This window comes from Onychostruthus taczanowskii, unplaced genomic scaffold, assembly GCF_017590055.1.
Source record: "Onychostruthus taczanowskii isolate IOZ18803 unplaced genomic scaffold, ASM1759005v1 scaffold15, whole genome shotgun sequence".
Lineage (NCBI taxonomy): Eukaryota > Metazoa > Chordata > Aves > Passeriformes > Passeridae > Onychostruthus > Onychostruthus taczanowskii.
This window is the reverse complement of record NW_024498685.1, coordinates 10280130-10299086: the sequence shown is the minus strand read 5'-3', so window position 1 is coordinate 10299086 and position 18957 is coordinate 10280130. Positions and strand designations below refer to the sequence as shown.

The following is an 18957-nucleotide window of genomic DNA, read 5'->3' as shown; positions in this document are numbered from 1 at the left end:
TCATCACTCCAGACTATTCTGGTGAGTTCTGAAGGAGCCTCATGACTCTTTGCTTATTCTGTAAGAAAACAAGACCAACTTATAGCCCAAGATGGACACTCAAAAATGTTGATGTTTTCCTTTATCCTCCCTCACTTGTTTCATGCTCTCTCTCACAATGAGGGCACCTGTGAAAGCAGAAAGGTGTCCCTGGAGGTCTGAGGGCCTGCTTGGACATGCTGAACACTCCTCTTGACAGAAAGAAAAGAGTTGGAGGATGTGAATGGCTCTGTGATCTGGAAAAAGACCTGGATGTGAATGGCTCTGTGATCTGGAAAAAGACCTGAGGTGTTTATTTCTAGGTCAACCTGAGATGTTTATTTCTAGGTCACCGAGAGGTGACCTCATTACTGACCACTTTGAAGTGGACACCTTCTGATTACTGCTTGAGATCCTGTAGGTCCTAAGCAAATTACAAGTCTCACCTGTGCTTCTGGGGAACAAACATCTTCATCACAGGAAAAAACCCAAAAACCCCACTGCCTGAACCAAAGTCCCCAAGGCACTATTTGACAAAGCTATTAACCTTTATGGAGGCTGGAAATACAGAATCTCTTTTTTATGCTCTACGCACCTAATGATAATTGATAATGTCTGGAAGACATGACTAGAAAAGACTGTATCATATCTGTGAATGGAGAATTTCCATTTCCAGATTTTGCAATCCAGTTCATTTCACCAGAACTGTATTTTCTAAAGAGCCCTGTGAGTGCTTCCATGTCCATCTCCATGGACTCATGGGATGGTTTGGGCTGGAAGGGACCTTAAAGAACATCCAGTTCCAGTCCCTGCTGTGGTCAGGGACACATTCCACTATCCCAGGTTGCTCAAAGCCCAATCCTTCCTGATATTGAACCCTTCCAGAGATGTGGCACCCACAACCTCTCTGGGCAGCCTGTGCCAGGGCCTCACCACTCTCACAGTAAATAATTATTTTCTAATCTAACCCAGCCCTCTTTCAGTTTGAGGCCATCCCCCCTTGTCCTATCACTATGTGTCCTTGCAAAAAAGACCCTCTCCAGCCTTCTTGCAGGCCCCCTTCAGCTGCTGAAGGTGCTGGCACACTTGGTGGCACAATCATCTTAAATCTTCCTCTATTTCATTTACTGTAAAGTGGTTGAAATACACAGGCTCTCAGCCATGGGGGATGCTTGAAGTGCAATTTCTGGTCCCAGGTCCTCCAAAGACTGGGAAAGAAGCAAGAAAAAGGCAAGATGGAAGCATTTATTATGAAAGCATCTCTTAGATATAGCAAAGACAATATTTCTAGGCAATATGCTGAGAAGGCCTGAGGAAACTATACCAGTAAAGCATGCTGAAACTAGATGATTCAACTAGCTGATCCTGATGTAATTTTTGGCCTGGATTGCTCTTAAGTGCCTTTGAAGGGAGGGTGAGTAATGCCTCTGAACAATAATGACTAAGGCCTCCTTGATATAAATGCATGAAAATGGTGGCAGAATAGCTGCAAGCTCTCTTATAAATTTTACTGTCCACCTAGAAAATAAGATGAACATTCCTGACCTTCCCACAGGTATATTGTGACACAGCAATAGCCCATGAGGAGTCAGGCCCTTTCTCTCAAAAGCAGTAAGCTCACAGCAGTCAGTTAACAATTACTGCCCTGCAGCCAGAAACCAGACTTGTTCTCAGCAAAGAGAAACAAAATCAGCACCAGTTTTAACCAGAAAGACTGAAAAATGAATGTGATGGGTGAACAGATATTTTATCACAAGGGGCATTCCATGAGAACTTTGCTGTCAAATTCCATCTGGAAGAAGCTGCAGGTGCTCAAAGACTTTGGAAGGTCTAGAAGCAGCATGTCTTGATGAGGGTCAATAAAAAACTCCTGAAGGCAATAAACCAACCCAGCAATATGGAACAGTCCTATGAAAAGAGCTAAAGGATGGGTTTTATTGTTTAAGATAGTCTGTCTCCTAAAGTAGGACTGACATCCCAGCCCAGGCAAGAATGGTTCAAAAGAAGGAAAACTCAGGCTGCAAGAGCAGAGGTGCCCTATCTCTCAGAGTGAAGAGCCACTGCAAGGTGTGGCAAGATGAGACAGGGGCAAGCAGTGGGTGAAGAAGCATTCTGAATATGGGGCTGGACTTGGAACAGCTTCCCTCTCTCTGTATGAGGCATGGGAAGAGGCTGTGGACTGCTCTGACCTGGCTGCTGAGTGGCAGGAAGGCACAATGTTCCAGAAACAGCACAGTAGGTATGAGCTGTAGGTTTTTACATAGTTTCTTTTAAGTTCTTAATTTTCATAAAAGGCTTAATTTTTTATGGATTAGAGTAGGTAGTAAAATAATACTTATTTTTATGTAATCCATCAATCATAACTTGCCAAAAGAGGATGATTACTCTCATTTGACTCTTGGGGAAGCAGAAACAAAGAAAACTAAAGTTTCCAAGGTCTCCAAAAGCCAGATGCATGAGAAAAGAGAGATCACCTCTCTTAGATGTAAGCCAGGTGACCATTTGCCAGTGGAAATATCACTTTCTAACATGACAAATGTGCTGTATCACAGCCTGTTATCTGGTACCATTCTTGTGTGAAGATTCACATCTCTGAGAGCTCTGGATCCTTTAAAACAACCTCACAGGAAGTGATAGAGAGCTGGGATTTTTTGTCTGTTGCTTTTCCCTGGCACTGTTCCCTTTCCAGGCTGTTGATATTGCTATGAGTGAGGCCCTGGTTCACCATCCCACTGGGCTTTTAACATCATGTGGATAATTTTCTGTATTAAATAATTAAGTGCAATAGCTAATGCAGTGCTTCCCACACTGTTGCATTGTGCAGTCATATAATTATTTTGGATCATTTATAACGACATTAAAACCCCCAAGTGCCAGACTGAAAATACATCTGTCATAATGTTGCAGCAATATGCAAATTCTCTGGGTATGTTTGCTGTGAAGCAAAAGGTCCTGTATCACTGAAGCTCTTACACAGCTCCTTTAACAGCCTTTTCTGCCTACTGAATTCTCCTCTGATCCTTCAGAAAGCTGGAGGATTGCACAGCTCTGGTTGATCATTGTTAGATTTCACACATTCTCTATAGTAATTAGAGGATGTATTTGCAGAAAATTGCTGGCCTTGTCCTCCAGGAAGGAGAACATCCTGCATTTAAACAACAGATCTAACACAGCAGATCTAAGCAGCAGATCAAACAGCCTTTTTGTCCCTCACCAACTGTTTCCACCACAATATGAAAGGACAAGTTCTTTTCCTGAAGAGGGAAGTTTGTTCTGGGTACTGTTTTGTTCCTCTTTCTATTAGGGGCAGCAACAAAGAAACCAAATAAGGTGCACTCTGCTCATGCCTTTGTGCCAGATATATTTATTTTCTGCAATAAAATGGGAAAGAGACACTTTATACAGGATGTCAACCAGTGCTGACAAGGAAGGCTTTGATGCCTCCTGACCCAGATTCAAGTAGAGTTATAAGCTAGGATTTAGGGTGAAAGTTTCATTTCTCATCATCCATCTTGTTACATTCACCTACCAAGTGTTTTTCACACTGCATCACTCGTTGAGGCTCAGTCACGCCTATGCCATCTCAGAATATAAGCATATGCACAATAGAACAACTTTAGTCTGGCACTACTTTTCCTCCTTTAAAGTGTTTGGAAGGGCCAGATTTGCTCTCCCACACACACTCAGGAACTGGTGAGGAGCTCAGTGAAATCTAGAAGCCATCAAAGAGGATTCCCTGTGCTTTCACATGATAGAGAAGGCAGCTATCTGCTAGCTAACTCCTCATTTGTAGAAACTGCTGGTAAATCAACCTCATCCCTGAGCGTTCTGTTGCAAATTCCTTTCTCTTTATTAACTGGAAGATTTATTATTCAAGGCTCTACTTGATGGACCAGCAGTCTAAAGCAACATGTAGCTCCTCTTTCTTCAAATTTCACTGCCTTGTAACACGTTGGCAGCACTCTCCTGAGTAGTTTCAATTAAATAACAAATAACAAATCCAGGCTTTGGCCCTTGGCTAGCGGGGTCTTCCACGGTCTGTGAGAAAGCCCCAGTGCTGAACTGCTGAGAGAATGGTCTGGGCTGCAAGAGGCTCACTTTCTTTCTTAGCCTCTCTTTTCCTTCCTTTTCCTGGACATATGGGCAGGTAGAAATTCTGTCAAGCAAGCAGCTTCCAGGAGCAAGTCTACCAGCTGACTGTGCAACCCACTGATGCGAAGAAAGGACTGGGATGACCTGGTCATTCATGTCCAGAATAATTATTCCAAGTATTTCTTCCCACCAAAGTCACCTAAACATGTTGCTCTGACATACAGTACTTTTAGTATTTACTTTTTCAGAAAGGCTTAGAAAAGAGGCTCCTTCTTCCTTCCAGACCTATGGACATGAAAGACAATATGCTCAAGTTTGTTCATGGTGTGTATTCTGTGCAAAATGCATGGGAATCCTGCAAACAGGTAATCACAGTAAAGAGAAAGCAGAGGAGTGATTAATGAAGAGAGAAGATTTTTCTTTCCTTTTTCTAGTTTATTTCCAAAACCCTCAAGGCTGATTCAGCAATTCCTCAAGAGCCTCAGGCTGACTTCACACAAAATGCAGTCACTGGTATCTTTATCTGGGCATGACAAAGACTTCAGGGGTTTCTGGGTTCATGGCAGCTGCTGGGCTCACTGGAGCAGCTGAGATTAATTCCAGCTGAGCTACTGGTGGTATAGAAAATCCAGAGGAACATACAAGACATTCAGACTTCACCACAACAAAATTTGGGGTGAAAAAGGAAAGCCTTTCTGAGGTACCTGATGATGCATTTTGAAACAGGGCTGAGTTTAACCCACAGAAGCAGGGAAACATACTGTGCCAAATTTCTACTGGAACTTATTCTGATGAGACAGTACACAGGGAGGCTCTGTGGCTGAGATTTTAATGTGTTTGAACATGGAGACCTGGGATGCCTGCCAGGGAACTTTAGAAGCACAAAAAGATGCTCATTAGTTTAAAAGGTATGGGTTTTAATTCAGTTTTTAATTTTCTAAAAATCCCTTCCCATGTTTACTTTTTTTTTCAGTCCTGTTTCTGTTTTTCTTTTCCTCGCATCACTTTTTGTCCAATCACATCTTCCTCCATTTTATTAATACTTTACTATTTCAAGGTCTTAAATTTATCTTTTTCTTTCTGCCTTTAAGGACATTTTATCTTTTCCCACTCTTCATTATTTGTATGGCTATTCTTCCTCCATGGACTTGGGTTTTTTCTATTTTCCTCTCAGACCTGATCCTTCCTGTTGGTTTTGTTCTTTCCTTTTCTTCAGCTCACAAACTGCCTTACCTGATCATTCCTAGCTCTCTCCATGCTCACTACTTCTTACCCACCATCAAGCAGAGCTCACTCTTCCTTTTTGTTAAATGATGTACATCATTCCCCACCCACAGGTTTTGACACATAATCAACTTTCTTGAGCTTTCTTTTGCCTTTTAAAGCATTTTTTTCACCCAAAGCCAGGGTGGTGGTTGGAGACTGACCTTCCTCTTGCAGGGGATACAAGACTCAATCATCAAATACTCCACATGTAGAGGCTGCCCCTCCAAAACAGAAAAGATGATACTGAAGCTGAGGAAACAATTAGGTGGCCAGAAAGGTTAAGGACCTGCCAAAACCAGCAAAGGAAGTCTGCAAAGTAAGAGCCACTCAACAACCACCACATTTGGCCACACAGCATCGTGTGGCCACAGTCCATGGAGGGAGCCAGCTGCCTGCACCACGGGCTCACATTTACACAGCTTAAACCAATAATTTATGCCACCATACTGCATCCCAGGCATGTGATTTTTAACTAAATATGATTCCTGTTGGATGGAGCTGAAGTGTTATTCAGCTCTGAGCAAAAGACCTCTCAGTTGTAACCAGTTTTTCTGATGTTTTTTATCAGTGCAGAAAGTCTTTATTTCCCTTTCTCTGTATAAGCTGGAGAAATAAAACACTGTGTTGAATGATGCCAGGGCAGCTTCCTAAGCTATACAGGTATTTCTACGTGTACTAGAATGGAGAAGTACAAAGAGCATTAGATTTCCAAAATTAACCAGCATTGTTTCTATGGATATAAATTTCAGCTGTTTGTGAAAATGTTGAAGCATCTATCCTGACCAAGGAATAACAGATTATGGTTTTGGTGAGAAAGAAGGATGTGAGTAGTATGAAGCAGCCAGTGTGACTTTAGGAGAGACTGCTCAAAGATCTGTTTATAGGCATAAAAGCATGAGAAATGTACTGGTAAAAAGGGAACAAAAACAGATGAGTCATTTTGCAGGTTTTAGAAGAAATATCTGTACATCAAATGCATGATAAACGCTGACTGAGAGGAGCTTAAAGAGGAATAAAGAAGTGCAAATGCATCAGGGGAGAAAGAAACACTGAGGACACGTAGATCCATCAGTACATGGAGGCTGAGAAATAACCATGGGTGGCACTTGTGCCTTCCACAGCACAGAGGGTCACAGCTCTTCCTGGCATCACACGGGACTGTGTGCCTTGTGCTGAGTGTGAAGCTTGTTTGAAACAGCCCGCTGAAGTCCGAACTGTGCTGCACAAAAATGACATGTAAGAATGGCAAGAATGCAGAGTAAAGTAGCAGTGATAAACGGGGGACTGAAGTAACTCTCTGAGGCAGGACAGATGGCGTTTGCTACAGGCTGCTTTACAAGTAACATCTATAAACACCCAGGGAAGAAAGGTGCTGACAGTGTCTGGTAAATGGAATAGACTTGTGATCTGCAGTCTCTCTGATAGTCATAATTCCACAGAGGAAATCTCCAAGATCCCCTTTCCACAGGCAGGCACAGATTTGACAAAATATATGATCATGTTCTTTATGCATAGCAGTAGTTCCACTTCTATATGTCTTCCCTAGTTTAAGATGACAGGCACAACAGGAGAAAATTCATAGCTCTTGGATTAGTGGTCCTGCCCTAGCTAATAAGAGGTCAGATGAAGTGTTTCCTGAAATAAAAAGTAGATGTGGCTCATCAGGAAAACAACCCATTCCAGGGAGCTGGAAAGATCTGAAATTCCTGGAGGAATATCCATCCTCACATTAGCATGTACATTGACAGATGGTGAGGCTTCATATGAATAGGAATTTTAAGTCACTGTCTTTAACTTGAAAAGATAAACCCCAGGCAGGTTTTTCAGAGCAGCTGGCCCTTCCTGGACTGACTCTTGTGGGGATTTCTTCCTTAAGAAGCTGGAACAGTGGTAGCTGTGAGCACCACAGGGAGCACAGCACCTCATTCCCTTTAGTAGTTTTCTCTGGAAAAAGCCTGAAGCAGCAGCAGCAGCTTTCACCATGCAGGAATTGGAAAATAGCTCAGCAGACTGGCTGGAGAATTTATAAAATTAGAAAAACAAAGCAGCAAAAGGCCTTGGCTCAACAGCATTACTTTTAGACTGTCTGTGTCTTTGAATCAGTTTATGAGCATCAGCCAAAATAAGCACTGAGGTCCATTTGAGAGTTTTGCTTCAGAGCAGCATATTAATACTCTGTAAGGAGATGCAGGGCAAGTAGTGGATGTTTTCTTTATCAGCAGCCCTCATCATCCCAAATCGCTCGAGCTCACTGTTAGCACACCCTCCTGACAAAGCTGCAGACATGGACGAGCTGTGTCTGACACAGTGCTTAGATTAATCCTGCAAAAAAATGGGATAACTGACCCTCTGCTCCAAAGAAGTGTCCCACAAACCCACAGGGTTCTCAGAAGCCTTGTCCCAGCCTGGCATGCTCTGACTGTGCCACAGCAGCAGCTGCTCCAGCTGATGTATCCCTCTTCTCTAGAGCCTCCCAGGGGACCAAGCAAACCAAAACACTGCTCACAGAGGATGGCCAGCTAAAAGGACAAGTTTCAAAGGGACTTGCTGACCAGAGCAACCAATTTCAGCAGTAACAGTATGTTTAGTTAGGAAAGCCCTTGTCTTCCTACTCCCTTCACATATTTTCTGTAAGTGTTAGGAGACAAGCCCTGACTTGGACTTGGCTCCTTTTTCCTACAGCTGGCCTTTCAATAAGCAAAGCCTTGCTCCCACCACAAGAACCAGGGGCAGGGCTGAGTTTTCCATGCTGGTTCTTTGTAGATAGGCACGTGTGTGAACCTGCTTCTCCTCTATGCAACTGATCGTGTTTACTTTTTTCACCTGTAGTATCAAGAGTAGCAAGTCAGGAGGACATCTCACAGAATGGAAATGAAGAACTCAAAAAGGGATACAGTAAAAAAACCCATATTCAGTCAGGCTGCCACATTTTCTGTTGTTGTGCAGGTAATTCACAGTAGCACTGGTGTGCATTGTATTTAGTGGGCCTTGGCAATGGTAGGTTAACAGCTGGATCTGATGATCTTGAATAATCTTGATGATTTCCCAACCCATTTCCAATTGAATCTGTGTGTCTGTAATCATGGATGCCACATCATGGGCAGTAGCAGCAGGAACTCTGCAGATTGGGCTTCCCCTAAAGCTGTTCCACATGGGCACATCCCTGTGGTGGCTTCTGTGAGAAGGTAGTGCTTAGCAGCTCCCAGTGCCTCAGGGATCTGTCCTAGTTCCCTCTCCAACCCTCCCAGTGAAGGTGTGAACAAACAGCAGCTCGTTCCACCTTGTGCAGATGGAGAAATCCTCATCCCTCTGTTGCTGCTGCTGCAGACCCTTCATTCCAAGGTGCCTTTAGCAAGTGGCTGTGCAAGGGAGAGCTCTGTGGTGGCTGCTTCAGAGTCACAACTCAGCTCCTGCATGTTTTGCTGCAGTTGAAGGTTATGCTGCAGCATCCACAACTGGGTTAAGCACCCAAAAAAAGGAAAAAAACCAGACTGAATGTTGCCAGCTTAAATTCTGTGCTCAGTTCTGTTCTGCCACATTCTCCTGGGACTTGTCATTAGAACACAACACCTTCAGCTAACCAAGTTTCCTCCTTCCTTGTTGTCAGTCAAAAAGCTTACAGCTCTTTTATTTTAGGGTATTCTTCTCACAGAAAAGAGTGATGTTTGGGCAGAAATTCAAAATGAGACAAAGCAGCTTAAACAAAGGCTGGTTTGTGTTTTACTGCTCAGGAAATGACAGACAAATCTGTTTGCAGCAGAGATGAGCATTTCATCTTGCCATTTCCCATCTGGGATACACTAATAACACTCAGCATCTCATTTCTTTGTTGGGGGGACGTGGTTGGTTAGAGGGCATAGGTAATGATATTCTCCCAGGTGACAAAGAAATGCTTTTGGACTTTCCCAGCTGGTGTTCCTGGGGACAGCTTCCATCTGCAAATGTAGTTTGGCCACAAGGTCTAGCCAAGCAGAAGATCAAGGTAACTACTTTCTCCATGCTGGAAACTCCCATTTCAGAAAATATTCCAGGCAAGTTCATCTTCAGTACTGGTGTGCAACCTGAAGAGAAGCAGATGTGCTCCCCAGCACTGGTCCACGTCAGTCCCAGTGGTCATGTGTGAGAAGGGGTTGCCTTCTTTGGAGAGCAGGGAATGCAACCAAATCCTCGTACACAACAATGACAAGTTACACAAGGAATTTGGTATTTCCAAACCCGAGTTGCTGAACTGGTACTTAACAAAATTCAGTGTGAATATGCTGCAGGAGGAAACTCTTTTTGCTGTGTTAGCTGTTTTCACAAGGTCAGTCCTGTTTTTCTTCCCTGTAATCCTTTGCTTCAATTTTTAAAATGTTGGGTTTCTTTCATTAAGGTATTCAATTAAAATAGAGATATGAGTTAGTACCATCTTTGGCATACAGGCCAGACTATGATTTGAAACATTTATTGTTAGTGCTGGCTATTCTTTCACCTGAGGTTGTTGTCTGAGTCCTAGCTTGAAAGACTTCATTTAGACTCTACTACTCTTGTGATAAACTCTCACTTTTACCATAGTTTAGCAGCTGGGGACTTAATTCAGAGATTACAGAATCATGGAAAATTGGGCTGAGTGGGGCCCTGTCTATTCCATTTGCCTGTCTCAAGACAGATCATCAATTCCTAAACTGTCTTGAATTAAAGATTCCCCCAACTTAATTTTAAATCCTCAAAATATAGAGATTCCACAATTACTTTAGGAAATCTATTTCAATATTTTACCATCCAAAGATACTTGCTTGCCCTCAGTTGATTTTTTTTTTAGTATTTTTTGTGCAGGAAAACTTGAAAAGGAGATTGAACAGAGGAAAGTAAACCACAGGAAGTAGAAAGGCTTTCCACTATCATCAATGCCATTTCCTTACATGGTTAGAAACAACCATGTCAGGTAAAGCCTTCCTTATATATGTACAGAACTCAGTATTTGACCTGGTTGAACTTCTCCCCTAAACGTTCTGAACCAAATTCTGCTGAGATTCTCATCTTCCTGAAAGTTAAGAATCTCCTGTGAAGCAGAACTGCAAAATCAGAACATTATAAAGCCTGTGAGATGCACTTCTGGGTACATGGTGTGCAGATAAAACTTTTATGAAGTGGCAGAAAATTTGCTTGCTAACAGACAGGGTGAAGTCTCAAAAATCAAAGGTAGATCTCTCCTGAAAGTGAAAATCTCTGCTGGAACAGATAATGATGCTTCTAAATTTCCCAAGACAGTGTTCGAGATCTTGCAAAAAACCTCCAAAACTCAGTCTTCAGCAGGACTGCCAAGATGCTCCTAACTTCCAAGAGAGCTACATCCAAGATAGGATAGTGATATTGGGCTTGGGTGAAAAATAAAATAGCTGCTGTTACAAGAAGTAGTCCTAGAAAGTGTGGAAGAAAGGGAGAAGCTGGGTGGGAATAAAGTCACCATGGAGTGGAAAATAAAAAAATAAGGCCAAATTCAGTAGAAATGGAGAGCAAAGTTTCTGAAGTGAGGATGAGGAAGATGTTAGATTACACCTGGGAGGAGCTAAATTCAGTCATCCCCTAACTTTAACATGAAGGACAAGCATGACTGCCAGACATAAATGTTCTCATTTTTACCAGTTCATAACTGATGCTTCAGGGAGCATCTTGACCATCTCCACAATGTTTCAAAGCATCCTTCAAGACACAACTCCATGTGTCAAGGTACCACTGAAGATATGAAGTGACATGAGGGACCTATATTTAGGTATCTGGATTCCACTTTTTATGACACATCACTGAATTTAAACCCCACAGAAGAAAGTCTTGGGTAATTCTGTGAGGTCAGGATCTTTGTCCTTGTCCTGCAGCAGCTGTGAGAACTCAACTAGAAGAGCTTGGAGGTTCTAAGCATACCCCACAGTGCAGCTAAACTAGCATAATAACATGGCCCAATGCACAGGACAATGCTTTCAGACAGGACCTGCTGGGGTACTGAATATTATCAATGAAGTCTTAAATTCAAAACCAGAGCAATCCAAACCATCACTGAGATATAGCCCTCCCAGAAGAAACATTTTTTTCCAAAGCTCATAACTCAAAATGAGTCATGCTTGATTAACTTCACTTGGGTCAGGAGACTAATCATGAGATGCTATTTTTAAATTATATAAGGAAAGTCAGAGAGAGAGCATTAGAATAACATTCAGAATGGAAGACATGTTACAGCCTTAGCAGAGTGTCACTGTGATAACTAAATGAAAACTAGGAACCGTCTCTATTAGCAGGTGTTGCCTTTTTTAAATTTTTTTTTTTTTTAAGCGTGTCTACTCTCCAGCAAAAATGTTATTAAATATAAGTGAGACTCCAATCCAGAGAGCAACTGTCCAGCTCAGCTCTTGGTGGGGTAATAGATCAGAAAAGTTCACCTCCTCCTTCTCCTCACAGCTGCCCCGCACACATGCACACACACACAGAGGCCAGGGAAATCTATTCCTCGTGCACCTACCTTGGGTTTGAAGGCGATTAATTTCAGGACCATCTCCACAGTGAAGAGGCCAGTGAAGAGCATGTTGAGGATGTTCATGGCTTCCTTGAACATGCAGCTCTGACCATAGTGCTGAAAAACAGCATCCCAGCAGGAGTGTGAGGATAGGATGTGCCAGCAGTTAGGAATACACAGGATCCCTCCCGGTCTCCCTTCATGCCAAGGTTCTCTAAGGAAGACCCCAGCATGTTTCATTTTTTCAATTAAGAATACCCATTTCCCTTCATACATAAGCACTCATAATGCCTCTATCCATTTTTGCCACCTGGCTCTTGATCTCTTCAGAAGAATCTTTTTGAGGACTGGCTACCAAAATCATACTTACCATTCCAGTTCAGGGCTCATTATAAATTTGCACAATGTTGCAATGCAATCTTCAACTGTGTTTTTTCTCAGCCTTCCCTCACCCTTGGATTACTTGTGTGACTGCACAGTGAGGAGGGGTTTCACTGAGCTGTCCATAACGATACCAAGCCTTTCCCCCAAGTAATTACACTAAATTCAGGATTCTACAAAGTACATCAGCAGCTCAGATCATACCTTTCCAATATGCATTATCTTGCATTTGTCAACTCTGAATTAAATTTGCAATCATGCTGCCCATTCACTTAACTTTATTAAGATCTTATGAAGTTACTCTCCATCTTCTATTGATTAATTCAAGCAGTGTCTTCTGCAAGTGTTGCCACCTCACTTTTCATACCCCTATTTCCAGATCATGATACTTGAACTGATTGCACTGCCTTATTCTAAGGTCAATTTCCAGTTCATGTTACAAGACCCCTTTTGTAGCTGCTTAATTTCAACAAACTTCAAACAGTTGGGATGGATTTTTATGATCTGTATTGGCACAGGGTGATTTATTCAAAGCAGTATCAGATAAAACAATTCAGCTGCAGCTAAATGCAAGGCTGAGAAAAATAAAGTGTTGAGACATTTTCAACCTTTTACTTGAAAAGCTCTAGTATTTGCAGGACTGTGTTTAGAAATGAGAAATTTGTTTTTAAGGAGTCAGAATTGTTGAAAGTGTCAGATATTAGCAGGAAGAGGCTGAGAGATAGACTTCTCATTTCAATTACATGTCAAAAGAAGTGAAGAGGATACACTCAACCATTTTTGCAATTCCCCCAACAAAGTCTACTACTTCATCACCTGGAGGTTTTCTGCTTGCTCACTTACCTGCATGGCCAGGCAGATGGTGTTCAGCAGGATCAGAACGAACATCAGGTATTCAAAATAGGTGGAGTTGACCACATACCAAACTTTGTACTGGTACTGGTTTTTAGGGATGTATCTCCGCAGGGGCCGGGCTTTCAGGGCATACTCTACACACTGGCGCTGTGGGAGAGGCAGGGTACATTTAAACTCAAACCCAAAACATCAGGGTGGTCAGCTACTTTCAAATGTAATTAAAAATACAATATCTTTAAAGTTTGTTTCTGAAATGAAAAAGCTTAGTAGAAGAGTTTCTATTAGGTCACAATGTGAAATGTCACATTCTACCTGTTAAAGAGTTCTACATGCAATTACTTTGGCCATTTACTTTGGCCAGTCACTGCTGTTGTGCTCATCTAATCTCAGTGAAACAAATGGCACAGCAAACATTTTTAAGTAATTGTTGTCCCTTGAGCAAATCTTACAGCAAGATTTTTTTCCTACCTGACTCCTAAAAGACGTTAGCAAAGCCAGCTTAGAGTTTTATCTTGCTGGCAAGCTTAACATTTTCCTTTCTGTGTGCATTTGTTGACAAGCTTAACATTTTCCTCTCTGTATCTATTAAAAGCTCATTCTCAATGCATTTTCTACCTTTGTTGACAGCAGGATGTTGTAAATTACCTGGTTTTTGTCCAGCTCACAGTTCTTGTACTCTTGTTCTCCTTGTTCCTGAAATGTGACGATGACGAAACCAACGAAGATGTTCATCATGAAGAAAGCAATGATGATGATGTAGATAATAAAGAAGATGGAGATCTCAACCCTGTGATTATAGATGGGTCCCACATCCTCCATGTGGGAATCAATGGACCTATACAGCAACCTGAAAGCAAACAGGAGCCAAATGCAGAGAAAATCTGCAACTGCCTTGAGGCCTTATAGGTGATGCTATAAAGTTTAACTTTGTGATTTTTTTCTACTTGTATAAAAATTAATTCACTCAGAGATGCGCAGACTTGCGTCAATCTGAGTGCAAAGCTTGCAAAGGAGAAGACCTGGCTCTTACTAATTCTACATTTGAACCTGTTCAGGGGTGAAATATCTTTATAGTTGAACAAAATAATGCTCTTTAGTTAACAAAAGACAGGAGAGTCTCAACAGGGTTGTTGGGAATTGAGTTTTGTGAGAAAAGGGGATCCCAGGAATCAACAGTTTTTAAGACTGCTGTTGGCATCACCTGGTGACACAGGTCAGGGTCAGCCCCGTGCATGTCCACGTCACCCTGAGTGACTCTGTGGGAGTCCCCAGCTCCAGTGGTACAGACAGCAGGGCCTGGGCAGACACCCCATGTGTGCCAGTACTGCAAGGCAGTGTTTCATGTTGCCCTGCTGGCTTCACGGGGAGACTGAAACCTGGCAACGCTGGAAAAGGTCTGATATGCTTTTTACGTTCATTTATACACATAAAAATGGTAACAAATACTGGTATCACTGCTACTAATGGAAATAATCTTTTAAGAACTAGAGACAGTGCTTTACACTGCTTCCAAGTACAGTAACAGAAATCCCTGCAGGCCCTGAGGAATTTATAAAGTACATAATACTACAGTGTTACTATTGCTATATTTAAAGCTCTGGACTTATTTAAATACGTAGAAAGGGAAAGACTATGCTCTGCCTTTGAATTTTCTCTTTTGAAATGAATGAGGACATTGCTAGTGTTGCACTGGTCCCAGAAACACTCACTCTGGCCAGCCCTCAAAGGTCGAGACGGTGAAGAGGGCCATCATGGCAGTCAGGACGTTGTCGAAGTCGAACTTGCTGTTCTCCCAGCTCCGGGGCTGTATCATGGGCTGGCTGACCTCCCCATCCTTGTAGGTGATGTAGTATCCTCTGTGGGTGGAGAGTGCAGACACAACGTGGCACAGCTGCACCGCCAGGCGCTGCGGGCGGCCAAGGGGAGGGATTGGAAAAGCTCAGACCCACCTGCATTCTGCTTCTGTCTGCTTGGAGCTGTCCGTGCAGCTGTACAGCTTGCCCTAGCAAAGGAAGAAAGAGGAATGAAGCTTTTGCTTGTTTATGTTTATGTCCTCAGCATTTGTCAGGAGGGTGGTGAAAGGCAAGGAGATAAAAGCAGACATAAAGAAGGGAATGAATCTCCCATGGACCTTCCTCTGCAAGATGGGAGGTAGAGAGCCTGCAAGGAACAACCCTTTTGAGCAGCCCCTTTCACCTTCCTGGGGGTCATGCCAATGTAAAGCTGCTTAGGGAAGAACAACATTACTGATCATTTCTGCTGACCACAGATCATGGGCAAGAGCTCTGCATATGCCTGACTCAGTAACACTGACAGTGCCCCAAATGTCTTACCTGTTACACACAAAAGACCCCATTTTCCCTTCCTCAGGCTTTTTATGCTGTTTTTCTCCCCCTCCCTAAATACAGCTCAATGTAATGGATGAATGAATGGGTCCAATGGTTTTACCTTAAACAGCTGAACTCCAATGCAGGCAAACATGAACTGCAGCAAAGTGGTGACAATCACAATGTTCCCGATGGTTCGGATGGCAACAAACACACACTGGACCACGTGCTGCAAATGGGAGAGAGGAACAAAAGTCACTTGTGGGATTGTTCTCAACTGCTCTGGCTAAGGGAGAAGCCCAACAATAAAAATAACAAGCAAAAATTATTTAAGCAGTACCCATTACCCAAGTAATGTCTCAGGAAAGGGGACCAGCTTATTTCATTCCTTGCTGTACTTTTAGGAGCACGCAGAAAGGGGTGGGAAAATACCAGAACTCAGCTCTCTGAAACTTCCTGCATAGTTGGGAACCCACCAGCGCATAGGAAGGAGTTCATCTAATACAGAAAGGTTATGCTTGGCATTGTGGGCCCATCTGTAACCCCAGAAAGCCACATCATTTCACTTCTGCTCAGCTGAAAAGCAGCTTGTCAGAAAAGGAGATAGCAATCCTGGTGGACACAAAGTTGAATATAAGCCTTCACTACAAAGATGGCAAGTGCTTTCCTGGGCTGCATTAGGCAGGATTTTAACAAGTTGAAGGAGGTGAGTCCTCCCCTTTACTCAGCACTGGTGAGACTATGCCCATTGTACTGGCTCTAGCTCTGGCTCCTCAGTACAGGAGAACTGTGGACATTCTGGAGGAAATCCATTCCAGCAAAGAGCCACAAGGATTACTTAAGGGATAGGAGCATCTCTCCCACGAGAAAAGGCTGAGAGAACTGTGGACATTCTGGAGGAAATCCATTCCAGCAAAGAGCCACAAGGATTACTTAAGGGATAGGAGCATCTCTCCCACGAGAAAAGGCTGAGAGAGCTGGGTCTGTTCATCTGACAGGAGGCTCAGGGGAATCTGGTCAATGTATATTAAAGGCTGAAGGGAGGTTGCAGAGGAGGCAGAGCCAGGCTGTTTTCAGTGATTCCCACTGACAGGACAATGGGCACAAACTGAAATAGAGTAGGTTTATCTGAACATTGAGAAACACTTCTACTGTCAGGGTGACTGAGCATTGGAACAGGTCATCCAGAGTGGCTGTGGAGTTTCTCTCTTTGAAGATACTCTAAAGCCTGGGCAACCTGCTCTAAGTGGCCCTGCTTGAGCAGTTCCCTTCCAACCTCAACCATACTGTGATTCTGCTGAAACATTACTTGAACCACTGCAAAAGCCCTTGTAGCTTGAAATAACCTGAATTTATAGTTCATAGAATGCACTGGGACTTTTCTAACCTTTAGTCCTTTGGCTCTGTTGATGGCCCTCAGTGGCCTAAGGACCCGCAGAACACGCAGGATCTTCACCACATTAATGGCACTGGACCTGGAAGGAAGTATTGAAAGGTTTGAGAGACACAGCAATGTGGGGAGTGTGCAGCAAGGACAGACCTTTGAAATTCTACACAGCCTAAGACTGCATAAGGTATTTATTCAACTCTGCCATGGCACTTCAGGGGTAAGGAAACCAGTTTCTGATGTTTTTTTAAGAGGTCTGGCTTCTTGTTCTGGATTTCATAATCTCTGCTGTATTAATGGAGGAGGAATGGAACATGGGCAAGGTGTATTTTTAGAGCAGGGCAAACAGATTCTGTAGATATCCATGATATAGAAATTGTGCCAAGATGTAGTCATTAACAAGGCATTTTCAGATAAGGCTCAAGGAAGCACTCCACTGAAATATTCACAGAAGAGTGAAAAGTCCAGGAGACTCCAGCATTAAAGGTAGACTACCCACCTGGAGTTTGATCCTACAGTGTGTCTGGCCCCTGAATACACAAATCATTTAAGTGTGTACACAAATTTAAGGATGTGAAAGCTCCCACTGAATTGATTAGGATGACTTATGTGCCCACTTTTAAGTACTGAACACAACTACTGCAGCATAGCTCTCTGTGCCTTCCAGGACTAAAACCCTGACTGAGAATCTTCCTCGTGCTCAATGACATCATGTTCTCCTAATGATTTTGGGAACAGTTTTAATGTTAACACACCAAGAGTCTGACTTAGGTCTGTAAGAAAGAAACAGCAGGTCAAAACAAGAACTGTGCCATTCTTAAGACTGTGACTAAAAGCCCAATGGACCCTACAAATTATCCTACTTGACTTAGTGTGAGCTGCTAACCTATGATGGTTAGGGAACTTCCTACCTGACACATAGTCGAATAAATCTATAAATTGCCAAGTAAATTAACAGATGAACTTAAGGAAAACAGCATGGCAGAACAGCCACTACCACTCTGAAAAGTCTCACAAAACTCTTCATGTGCTTGATGGCCTTCCATTGAGTAAGACTCAAAACATTATCAACCTCATTTTCCAAAGAGGTTATGAAAAGTCTAGGAGGGAACCATAAGTCACTGAACTGTCCTGAACTGACAGAGTGAAATGGAAGCCTTGGAATAAAGCTAAATGTCATGATTCCCAATACACCTAATTTTTGTTCTTATTTTTGTTGCTCTTTCTGAAAGATTCCCCCTTCCAGGTCACCAGAGTAGCATTTCCCAGTTACTACCTCCTCTCTTGAGGATGAATTTGAACCATCTGAGAAAAACACCTCATGAATACCCCAACAGGCTCATGAGGAAAACCTTACCCAGTTAAAACAATGAGCCTGAGCCACCCTCCCAGCCCAGCCCTACAACCCCCCCTCCAAAACTATCCAGCTGGAAATGGCTCACTCACTGGATCCCAAAGGAGATGAGAGAAACGCTGACCACCAGCAGGTCTAGGATGTTGAAATAGTTCCTGCAGAAGGAGCCCTTGTGGAGGAAAGCCCCGTAGGCAGTCATCTGCAGGGAGGCACACGGAGACACAAACACACTTTGCCATCAGCAGCTGCCCAGGAGCCAAACCCACCTGGCTGTGCTCAGAGTGGATAACTGGGGAGGGGGCAGTGGTTCTATTGTTGGCAGACAATTTACCCCCAGACCCCAAAGGAGAAGTTCAGCCCCAATGGAAAGGAAAGAGAGTGAAAAAGACAGCAAGATAACTGTGAGAGGCCTAACTAAAGAAAGTGAGGAAAATATGCACTTTAAGTGCACTGAGTACATAACATTTAGAATTAGCAAAGCAGCAGAATGACTGTTTGCAAAAACTAGTCTTTGCAATCATATGTTTTTCCCTTTTTCTTCAGTGACAGAGGATACTTGTGTTATATAAAGGCCTTTCTAGCAAAATTGAATAGAAAATACAGAATAAAACAGGCTCTTCTGTAATGCTTTTCAGTACTTAGACCAGCTGCAGTGGACAGTTGACTGCTCTTCCCTTCATGAAGGAAGAACAGAATCCCTCAGGGATAAGATGCTTTAGAGCTGAACTGAAACAACAGGAGGAATTACTGCTCTCTTCAGTTTGGTCCTTCTGTTCAGCTCAATCCCACA

At 42.9% G+C, this 18957-nt stretch overlaps 1 protein-coding gene across 6 annotated transcripts in view; it reads right to left on the bottom strand.

Annotated features, from left to right (window-relative positions):
• Positions 1-18957, bottom strand: part of CACNA1C (calcium voltage-gated channel subunit alpha1 C) — a 454995-nt gene that overhangs the window by 59138 nt on the left and 376900 nt on the right. For all 6 annotated transcript variants that reach the window (XM_041398795.1, XM_041398796.1, XM_041398797.1 and 3 more), the window contains 8 exons: positions 18260-18366; positions 16814-16901; positions 15548-15655; positions 15049-15101; positions 14809-14955; positions 13745-13946; positions 13088-13246; positions 11870-11980 (listed from right to left, as the gene is read on the bottom strand). In XM_041398795.1, coding sequence (XP_041254729.1) covers positions 11870-11980; positions 13088-13246; positions 13745-13946; positions 14809-14955; positions 15049-15101; positions 15548-15655; positions 16814-16901; positions 18260-18366 — 975 coding nt within the window. The remainder of the gene's footprint in view (positions 1-11869; positions 11981-13087; positions 13247-13744; positions 13947-14808; positions 14956-15048; positions 15102-15547; positions 15656-16813; positions 16902-18259; positions 18367-18957) is intronic.